Source organism: Echeneis naucrates, chromosome 21 (assembly GCF_900963305.1).
Source record: "Echeneis naucrates chromosome 21, fEcheNa1.1, whole genome shotgun sequence".
Classification (NCBI taxonomy): Eukaryota; Metazoa; Chordata; class Actinopteri; order Carangiformes; family Echeneidae; genus Echeneis; species Echeneis naucrates.
Window position 1 is genome coordinate 5,916,255 of NC_042531.1, and position 12,253 is coordinate 5,928,507.

General features: G+C 41.3%; 2 protein-coding genes and 1 long non-coding RNA gene across 4 annotated transcripts in view; all 3 read right to left on the bottom strand.

Annotated features, from left to right (window-relative positions):
- Positions 1-374: 374 nt before the first annotated feature.
- LOC115062326 (uncharacterized) lies at positions 375-2,030 on the bottom strand. Its single transcript, XR_003842373.1, has 3 exons — positions 1,915-2,030; positions 1,365-1,454; positions 375-1,093 (listed from the first exon to the last, which is right to left on the bottom strand). It is a non-coding gene; the product is annotated as an uncharacterized LOC115062326 (long non-coding RNA).
- A 491-nt stretch (positions 2,031-2,521) lies between these two features.
- Positions 2,522-7,732, bottom strand: atp6ap2 (ATPase H+ transporting accessory protein 2). The gene is made up of 9 exons (XM_029530579.1): positions 7,611-7,732; positions 6,351-6,481; positions 6,086-6,214; positions 5,851-5,946; positions 5,622-5,759; positions 5,272-5,325; positions 5,022-5,171; positions 4,814-4,933; positions 2,522-3,427 (listed from the first exon to the last, which is right to left on the bottom strand). Exons 1-9 carry the CDS (start codon positions 7,684-7,686, stop codon positions 3,233-3,235), a joined length of 1,089 nt encoding a protein of 362 aa, XP_029386439.1. The 5' UTR covers positions 7,687-7,732; the 3' UTR covers positions 2,522-3,232.
- A 3,352-nt stretch (positions 7,733-11,084) lies between these two features.
- The window catches only part of bcor (BCL6 corepressor), a 32,539-nt gene continuing 31,370 nt past the window's right edge, over positions 11,085-12,253 (bottom strand). For both annotated transcript variants that reach the window (XM_029530348.1, XM_029530347.1), the window contains one exon: positions 11,085-12,250. In XM_029530348.1, coding sequence (XP_029386208.1) covers positions 11,920-12,250 — 331 coding nt within the window. In that variant the 3' untranslated portion in view covers positions 11,085-11,919. The remainder of the gene's footprint in view (positions 12,251-12,253) is intronic.

Sequence of the window (12,253 nt, forward strand, 5' to 3'; positions counted from 1 at the left end):
TGAAGAGCACCTGATTTTAGACATTTCTCCTGGTCCTCGGTAGCGCTCTCCGTTTTTTCTTCCTGGCTCTCAGTAAATATCTGGTCCAGAAACTATTTAATGCTTGGTCTTTTGTGCCAACAAGCAGGTGTAAAAGCAAACATAATAAATATCAACCAAGGAACACTTGCATTACATGCTATCACCTACAACAACATGGATCAAGGATTCAAAGCACCATTGTAATGTTGTAAACCTAAATGGGAATTAAATGATGTAGGTAAAGAAAGATACATCAAAATAGTTTTCCTTAAACCTATTACCTTATGCTAGTATATATATGTGTGTGTGTATTTTTATTTATTTATTCACATACAACACATACAAACATAAACTTGATGGCATTTTTAGAATCCCTTTTATTGATACGACAGTAAAACCATCAGGCCTTCTCAGCCCCTGGAGAGAGGTTAGTGAGTTGGCCTTCAAACACTGCAGTACACAGTATAAACAGGTCTTTCTCACAGACAATATTTCGACTTATTAAATACTTAATTTGCATGGCATTTAGTCGTGGCTGTCACAGGATTCTACACTGCAGTGTCTACAGTAGACAGCCTGGTACCTCGAAACCAAAGTAATTGATAAACTGTTTGTTATGAATTACACCTGTGTGTTTTCCTGCTATGGTCAGTCAAAATATTTGCTGTGACAAAATGCCGAATTACAGCTGGACACTGAGTGCAGCACTGACACTTGATTAGTATCAGGAGATCACTGGAAAAACTGTTGTCCAAAATAGTGTTTTCTTCCTCTGACTTCTGTTTGCATGTCAGACTGTCTGTAACAGTTAATTATTGCTTTACACTTGCTTTACAAAAAAAAAAAAAAAAACACAAGGGTGACAGATTTTCATTGTTATTAATAATTTTCCAGTAAACTGACCACAGTCAGAGTGTCCAGCTTAATCTTTACTGTCAGGAGCCACATTTCTTAACAGCTGTCAGCGAGGAGTTCCCCATGCCTGCTGCTCCGCCAGCACCTTCATCAGGTCCTGACATAAGCGGGGCCACTTGGGTGTTTCCTCTCGACTCATGTCCCGCTCTCTTTTCAGCTGAGTAGAGAAAAGAAACCTCAGTGAGTCAGTCACTTGAACATAATGCTCTTCCATAAGCCTGCACACATACACACCGTCCATTCCTCTAATTCCCCTAATCTTCCTGACATAATTGCCAGGAAAAGAACAATGATGTTTGAGCGGGTTACAATGCAAAAAGGGTGTGTCGATCAAGGCTTTGTGAGGTCATAGGGACAAAACCATGAACCGACTACTTTCATTTGTTATGCAAAAGCTGTTGTCACTCACTGAGTAGTCATTTTCTTACCACTAGCACTACATGGTGTTGTTATGGCTTCCTCTGGTTCCTCTCCATGATGAATAGAGGCCCGGATCTTCCTCACCACGTAGATACTAGCTGTGAAATGAAGACATAACAAGATCATAAATCATTATCAATATGTTTTTCACAACAATAGGTTGTCTTCACATATGCATCCACAGCTTTGTCGTCATTCACTCTTGAAAATGAAGCTGTTGTAAAAAAAATAAATAAAAAAAAAGCTGCTATAGACAGACACAAGTTAAAGCAGTAAACTTTATTTCTATCCATCATTTATTCGTGACAGCCCACTAAAGCTGCCAACTAACTAGGAACCAAGGATATAAAATAACTGTGGTGTCGTAACAAGAATAATATTTCCTTCTCAAATACAGTGAGGCAGAAGGATTGAGTAGTATTAAATGGAAATCAGCCAAATAAAAGCACAACCATGTAAAAACAGCACTAAAACACTGAAATAAATAGATAGTACACATCGACAGATCGATCGATAGATAGATAGATGGATAAATGAAAGCAAAAGAAAAAGACCAACCTTTTATTATGAGTCAGACCATCTTTGTTTATTTCCTGGATCAATCTTTACTTAATGAAGGTCCGTCTGATCCCGGAAGACCGCAGTTTCCTGAGCTTGTCAACGTCCTCCGCTTTTATACATTCGATGACGGTTACAAAATCACACAACCAATCAGACACAGCGGATAAAAGGAGGGCGGGACTTCAAGCGAATATCCGTGTTCTCATTGGCTGAACGCTTACGCAATGTAACACACAACAACAAACTGAACAAAAGTGAAGCTGTTTTTGTTTGGTCAAACTTCAGGAAGCAGAGAAACAAATTATTTTTCCAGGAAATTTCATTCAAAGAAATATGCAAATAGATACAAATTATCCAGTGTTTACTGCCAATATAACATTATTATGTATAACTTATATAAGTTAAAGGCATTCTAGGAACTGCTGGAGATGAAGTCAGTGTCAGCTCCTTTAAATAACATTCTGAGTTAACTTCCCATCTTGTCTTCTGTTATGTTTTTGTTTGTGGTTAATTTTGAAATGAGCTCTGACGACAGAGCTTGTTGTTGTGTACAGTAAGCTGGTAGTGGGTGTGAGTAACTTAAATCAGACAACAAACAGTTTGATCCATGTAATAATTTATTGTCAGGCATTTTAATTACAATTCGTAGAGCATCATTTATCCATATCCAAGCCTAATACCCTACATTACGATCAAGTTCTCACGTAACCCAATATGTAGTTATCATTAGGAATAGAAGCATCGTGCCAGGATTTACCTGGAATTAACACTGCACAAATCTTTTCACAATAAGAGTACAGCAGTTTCTCATACAGGTGCATTTGTATATTCAATATATACACATAAGAGTTCATTTAACTTAAAACAGTTTCACACATCAAGACAAGTACAACAACTTCACACAGAAACCAGACAAATCTCATTCTTCCATAACCTTTTACAATGAAAAATACATTTGTAATCACCAAAGGAGAAATTAAACAGTGAGTTTAAGTCATAAGGAATGATATGAGCTGTGAGACTGAAAGGAGAAAGTCTGAATTTGTTCAGTGTACACACCAGAGGAGGATGAAGTGTAACTGCTTTATACAGGGAAATTTAAGAGCCGGCTATTGTAATTTTTTTTTTTTTTGTTTGCTTGTCTCTTTGTTTTTCAATCCATTATTATGCTAGTGCTGTAAACAACGAGGTGATTCAGTGTTATACTCTCTCCCTTCAAGCAGTCACAGTTCTTTCACTTCACAGGACCTCACACGAAGCACTAACATTCACTACAGGGATCTAAAAGGACAGCTGGAGTATTGATGTTTAGAATCTAATCCATTCTGATCTTCTGATTGGTCATCCTGTAGATGATGCTGTCATATCCTGGGTCCATGTTCCACAGGTTGTAAGCGACGGCAATGACGGCAAGGGCCAGTGCAATCATGAGCCACAGCACAATGTTGAAGATCACAGCATAGTTGAAGTTGTATTTGTAGGCCAGGTTGTATGGGCTGCCTGGGTTACTCTGCAAACAAATAGCAACAGTCACAACCAGGTAGAAACGTTATTTTATTTGTTCCTGAAATATTTCTGCATTCTATAAATGACACCACCCAGTTAACCAGTTAAATCAGTATAACTCATTTTTGAACCAGCATCGCAGTAGATATCCCCTACGTTCCATTCTAGATCTCTTAATTCTAATTTGTCTGAGCATGTGATGAGTATCCAACAGGATGTGAGCGTGAGAAAAAGGCAACATCTCAAAGGATCCAGTAACACTACTGTCAGGTCTCTGCAGGACCCCATCACCCTCTCAACCCCATTCCCCTTCCCAATTTTATTAGAGTGGATGATCAAAGCATTCCATGGGCCCAGACCCAAGTCATAAAAACCAAGGCACATGAACTAAAACTGGGTTTAAATTTGACATAAAGGTTGAACGACAAAAACACTTAAAATATTAGGAGTGCAGGTTTTGATCTTTGGTTTAGCGTCATACTGAGCGCACCACAACATTGGACACATCTATCAAATACGATCAGTTTGTAATACGCTTTAATCACATTTCCCACAGTAACGCTGTTTACACTACGTCCATTACTTTGTCACATCTAGGTAGGTTGTATTTTCCCAGTTCTCATTCCTAAAAAGAGGCTACTGCTGTAAAACTGCCATTTTTATGTTCCCTCGCTGTGATAAACAGCAGCCGTTGGGCGAGCAGAGAGTTTACAAAACAGATGGCTTTGCTTGGTGTGTGTTCCTGAAGATTTCCTAATAATCTCCACCTGCACTCAAACTTCCTGGAGAAAACACAAACAGCTCCGTAAACGTTAACTTTTGTTTAGTAAATGCAGCTATGAGTTTCTCCTCCTCTCATGCCTGCCTTCAGCTCACGCCTCCACATCTTGCCCGTACTCTGTAAACTCACTCCTGATGGGTTGCAGACACTACTGTAACTTCATTTGGTGTGGCTAAACATATACCAGCAACGAATGCAGCAACCAAATGAATCATTGTGACCACGTGAACGACTTCCTGAAGAACAAAGGTTTAACTGTTTGCAGCATATAGAAGAAGTTGAAAGGCCACAGAGAAGGTCTGAGTGAGCTGTGGTAGACTGCTTTTACATCACATAACCTCCATGTCATCACATTTCACTGTACATTCCCATAGATACTCTCTGTGCACAATGTTATGCTACTCAAGTCATACACAAAACAAAAAGGCCAACAGTGGTTGGACACTATACTGGTTACAAACCTTGGCAAAAAAACACAAAGGAAAGTCAGTACATGTCATTATAATATAACTTTTTGTCGAAACCATTTTCAATGTTTTGATTGTCATTACTTAGCAATCATTTTCTAACAATCCACTGTATAATTATTCTGGCCAGCCTCACACTTACAGTCTGTTGAGACTGCAGGATCGAACGGGACTTCCTGGTCAAAGGAGCCTCAAAAGTCTTCACCGTCACAACCTCAACCACAGCGCTGTTGCCATAGAGTCCATACACATCCTCGCCAAACTACAATGGAAAAGGAATGGTGAGAGTCAAATTAATTTTGAGTAGATTAATTGATGAGGCATCTACCTTATTCAGATTTTCCTCTTACCTTCTGCAAGACAGAGGCAAGAATGGCAGTCGCATCACGATACTGAGCAGAGTCTTGGCCATAGAGCCGGCTCAGCTCCTCAAGGCCAGACAGCTCCAAGGAGTACAGGTCAGGGGAGTGGTCCTTCGCCAAATGTCTGTGTCTCTGCAGCTACAAGAAGGACAGGAGACGAGGACACCCAAGTAAAACCTAACAGACAATCTTCGTGAGAGAGAAAAATAAACAATTTCACCAAGCCAGGTAAACTTACAAGAGCTGTGATATCGTGCAGTACTTGGACCTCAGACAGGAAGAGCAAATCAGCCTGAAAAGTACCAACAGACATGAGAAATATAAAAAAGACTTCCCAACAGTGTAGTGAAATTATAAGGACATTACTAATATTCTGGGTATGATGGCAACATTGCCAAAGGAAGAACATTTTAATACCCTACTTCAGATGCAGAATATGACACAATTTTGTCTTACAAAGGCACTGCACACGTGGAGGAATTTTTCTTGGGTGATAATAAGGACATGCCCCAATTTTGCTGCTCAAAGCTGAGATACAGGAAGTCTGTAAGGCCTTGCTTGGGCACAGTCTTGCACATAGAAACAGACCTCTGCATTTCTGCTGAGGGAGTTGAGGGGCAGTGAGGCCAGTACAGAGCCGTCCTGGGACAGGCGGGCACGAATCTGCTGCAAGGTGACCGGTAGGTCCTCAAACACCGCATTGGCCTTTCCCAGCATATACAGCCTCTGACAGACGCAATAGAAAGATAAAAATAATTTGTGAGCACCGCAAGAGGGATGCTAAAGACTTGTTGTACTATCAGTATATTTTCATTACCTCCTCACTGGGGGCCAGCTGCAGCACTACAGGGGTGTCCTCAGCAAACAGAGAGTGCACCGTCTCTGCAACACTATCCAAAGTGAAGGGCACTGGCTGTAAGAAAGAAGACGATTCACTGAAAAACTGAGCCAGCTCTTTCAAATTGTGTTCCAGCCTTCAGCTGTATTCATAGCACAGTCTGATATTTGATCTACGAAACATTCAAATTAGCCCTAATTCCGGTCTGACTCACATTTTCCAATGGGTAGGAAGCCACGCTCTGAGGTAGGGCTAAGCTATCAACTCCTCTCACCACCACCAGTACATTAGCCCGGGGACGCTGGAATAATGGACCAACCTGCAGGCCTGGCCAGGACAGATCCTGCACAGAAACACAAACTGTAAACGAAAACTATGCACGTTCAATTATGAGCTAAAGTTACTTTTCTAAATAAATACATAAGACAAACAAGATTCTGGTGTTTGTTTTTGTTGTTTTTGTCTTTTATAAAAAGCACCTCCTGAACAGAGAAGCCCATGGTTAAAGCCACCAGGTCAGGGATCTTTTCCCCAGAGACAGGCCAGTCTCCTTTCTGGAAAGACACAAACTCTGGAGCCTGTAGCACAGTTAGGCTGTCCCCGTGTACACCTTTGGGAGAAACAAGAGGGCAGTCAATGAAAGAAAAACCTGTGTGAATGTGAAAAGATACAGTAGCTCTACAGCCAACAAGCAAATGAGCAAACTTCCTTTCTACATTGTTAGCACACAAGTCTTTCGATGATTTGGAGGCCAAAAAAAAAAAATTAATCTAAACCCCAATAACTTATCCAAAACGTTTAAGATTTCTGTATTTATTTTTGGATTATCCAAGTTTTCTGTGAAATGTAACACATGGTTTTCTGTACATCCATGAGATCCGAACAACAAAGGGAAGCATTCTAGACAGGAATAATACATTTTGTCCTTGATTTAAAAAAGAAAAACGAGACTCAATAACTGGAAAAATAAGTGATTACTGTGTGCTACTAATTAGTATATAAAGTGTTTATATCATGATGTGTATATATACTGCATGTATAAGAAGCGGACTGTGATAAATTTAGGCTCGGATTGGTCATAGATTTATAGATTTATGGTCAGACATTGGAAAGTTTTGCAGAAGGATCTCTGAAATGACAGGACAAGTCTTTTCTGTCACTGTGACGTTATTGTTAATTATCACTGATGTGTTTCTCAGCAACTGTCTGACCCCTCAGAGTCAGAATGAACCAACTCCAACCCCGTGACACGGATAATAAAGAGGAACCTCAGTTTGTACAGCCGGTCACATGACAGGACACTCTGAAGAAGCAACCAACAATGAATCATTTTCCTTCCATTTTTTTAAGATATCGACGAATTTCTTAACTAAACACAACCTCGCAGTCGCTGCTAGCGGTTAGCAGCCTGCTAATGCGCAAAGAGCAATAAGCTAATATCACGTCCTTCATTTGTCAACTCAGATATTAGTATCGCAGCTCATAGAAATATCAAAATACGACTAAAATCACTGGATTTTCTTCACGTATTCCCATCTACATAAAGAGCCACGACTTCAAACCATCCGTAAGAAATGATCACCAGGCTAAAGGGCGATGCTAACGATGATCCAGAGGAGGAACATGACGCGAGATTTAAATGGAGGAGCGAGTTTTTTTTTTTTTTTTTGGGAGGGGGGGTTGTTTTCCGGGGTCCTAAAAGCGACTCATGACCTGATCTGTCATTTCATATTTCTTACCGGTTGAAGCAGACAAGCAGAGGACAAGCAGCGCGGAGAAAACAGCCTCCATCCTTCGGCAGATGGTCGGCGACATCTCTCTCTGTGCTCGCTCACCCAGAGATCAGCTGACCTGACGTCACGACGCAGCGAAGAAGGACGTGACGTAAGTGGACGCACGCAGAATATATTTGCTCTTGGATTTTACATTAGAATTTTTTTTTGCAGCCCACCCCCCATTCTTCTGTCCTGAACAAATCTGGCTCTGTGGCAGAGTTTCCTTCCTCATCTACGTAGAGGTTAGAGACAATGGGAGCGAGCAGCGAGGGTTTATGGCCGTAAAGAGCCTGCAGATGGTGTCAGAGTCCAGCAGTTCACACATCTGGCCTGGGATGAAATGGTCCCATTGTGAGGGGGCTTCTCGTGGAGCAGGTGTTGCAGCGTGTTTTCCACCACCTCCATGTGGAAACGGGTTTGTGTTGCACGCCTGATTCAAACTGAGTGGGCAAAATGGGATTTGCACCACAAGGTTATATATGGGCACTGTGGTCGACGCAGTCCAGTTTTCCTCTGCACGTCATCTGACAATGTGACTCAAAGACTTCACTGTTTCCAATACAGCAAGCATTATTCATCTCTTTTCCCATATTTTCCATCTCATCATACTCCTTCAGCTGCCTCATACAAATTCAAAGCAGCAACAGTGTTTAGTTTCTGCCTGAACAGGAGTCAGCAATCCCACCTCAATTTCCTTGAAAATTGCAGTTTCTAGTTTTTGGTTTGTAATTTATTTTATTGCATGTATGGAAATTTCTGATTGGAAGGATCTAAAGTTTCATGCAAAAGATTAGGCCAGTCAAATGACATATTTTGTAAGTAAAAGCAACCAATGTCCACTAAAATATAGACACATATGACTATAAAATACACACAACAAACTTCAAAATAGAAATATCTTTTGGGCGAAGTCAACTAACAGGTCAACTCCCTGGTCTTCTGTAGCAGCGGAAGTGAATTAAGTCTCAAAAGCTGATGCAAACGATTCTTGGATTTCCTTCACATCTTGACCTGACTTTCTCTGTTCCTCTTTGCTGCGCTCTCTAAATGACATTTCAGTGGACGTTATAAGCAGAGAGCACTTTGTGGGCATCAGTTAGTTTCTTTTTCAGACCTAAAGTCTGCTGCTTAGAGGAGCCGATGGTTCTTGAGTGCTACAACAAAACAGAAAAGCAACTGAGAGACTTTATCAGCTCTGGAAATGTCATCACCAGGCTACTCCTAATGACAATTCCTGATCTCCTGAGCAAGGCCTAATGACTTAATTAAAGCTTAATGTGGGTGCTTAGGCCTTTGCATACAACTGTATGCCATACAATAATTAATTCACCAAACCATTAAAGTTTCTGGAGCATTTCAATAGCGCAGAAAAAACCCCATGAACCACAGAGGGGCAACCAAATAGTTTTGAGGCCACTTGCTGCAACTATAGTGCATCTTATAAACAATCAGGAGTAAAATCCTTTCATAATAGAATGACTGACTCCCATATAACGCAGTCTTTGCCTCACAGCAACTTTTTTCCCCACTTCGATGACATCCTTTATAAATGATAATGGCGGGTCATTAGAGACTTATACTCAGAGCCAAGCCTTTATCTCTAAAATACGTCCTGCTACTCAGTAAAGAGGGATGTTATTCAGAGAGCAGCTCTTGATGCTGAGTGTGGCCCCCCCTGCACCCTCTGCCTCAGGATATGACTCCGACTTCTGTGTTTGGGTTGAGAAACTGAGGTCTAAGAGGCTGACTGGACATTCTCGTCACTCCACAGCCGTCACCTGGGGATGTGAAAACGGCCAACTCTCTGTCTGGGGCTATAAAACTCAAACTTCCCTTCATAAACCTCACAGAACCTCACAGCTAAATAGAATGAGCATTCATGTTGCACGTTCATAATAATCTATTCCACATGAAAATAAGTCTAAAGATTATCCCCGGGTCTGATAATGATTTTAGGCTGCTTCCTCTCTTTCATCAGAGGATTTCTCCAAGGGTTTATCTGTGCCCCGAGGGACTGGATTTTCCATGTCCCCCTCTAAAGCTCCATTGTCTGCTCGTGGATCAACCAAACCCTCCCCCCTAAATTTTGGCCTGGCTTTTGGCAGCCTGCCATGGATCCTTTTGCACCCCACTCTGTAACTACTGTGCAGTTGGAAATTTAATTTGGAATCTTTCAGGTTTATGGGCTTCCCGTTAGTTCAGTCATCATTCCTGTTGACACTTGACCAGATTGTCATGGTAGACACAGTGCTGCAGAGTCGTTATGTTTTGTTTTTTTTTCCTCCACACCAATACTAATTTACAGCGGCTGAAGTCCAGATCTTCAGTGCTTGATTGAACATGTCCGTGTGAGAAAAGCTCAGGGGTTCAATTATACTCTCAAATCGTATTGAGGATGTATTGCAGACTGTGGTCAGATTAACCAGCTGTGGGGCCAGCAGGTGCCACACTAACCCTCAGTATACTGTTACACTATACACACACCCAGCAGCCTTTTATAGTCTTTAAAGAAAGAATTCACAAGTTCCAGCATCTTACATGTGAATATTTATGAATCTTCTGAAATCTGTGACAGAATATTAGACAGCTCTGGGTTTGGGAGTGACGGTTGCACGAATTATGGGGGGCATCTAAATTATTAAGAAATTAACTGTTACACAAATAAAGTGATCATCACATGCTGAAACAATACCACCTTGTCCCAGCTGTTAATTACTTTAGATAATAGACTGATGGACATGAGCACAAATATATCAGTCCACACAGAAAAAAATGCACATCAAACTATGAATTTCTCTTCAATATCAGCAGCACAGCTCCAGGTCATTAGGGCCAGTCTTACCTGGTATTGCTTTCAGAAAAAATCATCCAGTTGAACTCAGCATAGCAGGATGCCTGGTGATGCTCGTTCTTCTTTATGTAGAAGTCCAGTCACCCTCCTGCTCTCTGCGGCCCAGATTTTGTGTCAGTCATTACTTTACAACTTCTTCACCCACTGGATATTCTTCCTGCAAAGATGAATCTTTTCCAAACCAAATCTCAATCTTTTTGCCTCATTACCTAATTTCAGTTGCTATTGTGATGAAGTTGTTTTTCCAACCCAAATCAAGTGCTGACAACCAATGAACATGAGTAAGCTTAGCAGTTTAACACTGGAGGGCGCTGCAAGCCACCAGCTGTTAAGAGAACAGCTGCAGCAAATGGGAGATGAATTACTTGATCAAGGCTGCAATGAACCACATGATGCCTACAATACTAAAATATTCCAAAAGATGGCAATATAGGATTTTGTTGTCGATTGCACTTTGCTTACATACATTCGCTGTAGGAGCACACAATTAAGCAAAAATTATTTCCACAGAGGAGCCAGCGAAAGTTTTGAGAGTTCAGCTTAATTCATCCACACTGACACAATGAGAAGCACAACTCATGTTCCATCTTGCAGTTTGTATATTTATTTTAAAGCAACTTCTTTTGTAAAATATAAATACAAATTATGAGATATTTTAATTACAAAGTTAAAACAAAAATGAACACACCAAAAATTACTTTACTGCAGTAGCCTCCCTGTTATATACAAGCTCTGTGCCGAAGGGTGAATATCAACATTATCTTAAAACTTTATTATACAAACAATTGTTTAGTTTTGCATGTTAAATTACAGACTAAACAGGAAGCAAAATTTGAGCATTGGGAAAAAAGATACAACAAAACAGCCCCTGAGGCTCAAGCGAGTGCTAAAGTCGGAGGAAGGGGGAAAATAAAAAAAAAAAAAACAACAACCAAACAAACATCAAAAAGAAAGGAAAAAAAAAAAACAGGACATCATGTGCTTCCTATAAACACAAATACCACATTCAATAGCACAGTCATCACTATCCTGTACAGCTACACGCACTCCATCCAGTCGCTGACAACACTCTGCTGACATACAAAATCTTTCAGAGGAGTTGCAAGCAACATCAGGAAAAAAAAAATCTCTTGATATTATTCAATTATTTACTTATACATATATTAATTTATAAAAATAAGACCACTATTATTCCCACTGGGCCACAAATATGTCGATCCTCAGTTGATGAAGGGAGATTTCTGAGCAGCTCGGTCAGCCAGCAGGTCAGTCTATCTGTACAGTGCACCGGTGGTGGTCCGCAGGTGGGCCGGCGCGCAGGAGCTAAGAGTCAGGCTAAGGCATTTCATCATGACCCCTGGTTAGTTCTTAAGCAAACTGCAGTCGGTATGGATAAAGGTCCAGGTTTAGTGGCTCCAGAGGTCAGGATGAGCCGAGCTTGCCAACAGCCTTGATTTTGTCTTTCAGTTTGTCCCCTTGGTGGTCCCAGCGGTCATCCAGACACTCCAGTGTGGAGCCCAGCATGGCAGCCAGCTCGGCACTGTCCTCCACCAGGTCTAACAACTCCTTGCTGTCAGGATGGAAGCCCTCCAGCTCCTCGGGGCAGGAGAACAGCTGCGACAGAGAGGCTTGCTGGTAAAACTCTGCCTCTGCCACCGTCACCACCTCCATATGGGGGAAGGCCTGTCGGAAACCACGAGCTGACATCCGCAGCCGGCGGAGCACGTCAGACAGCAGCAGCCAGTTCCTTGGCCTG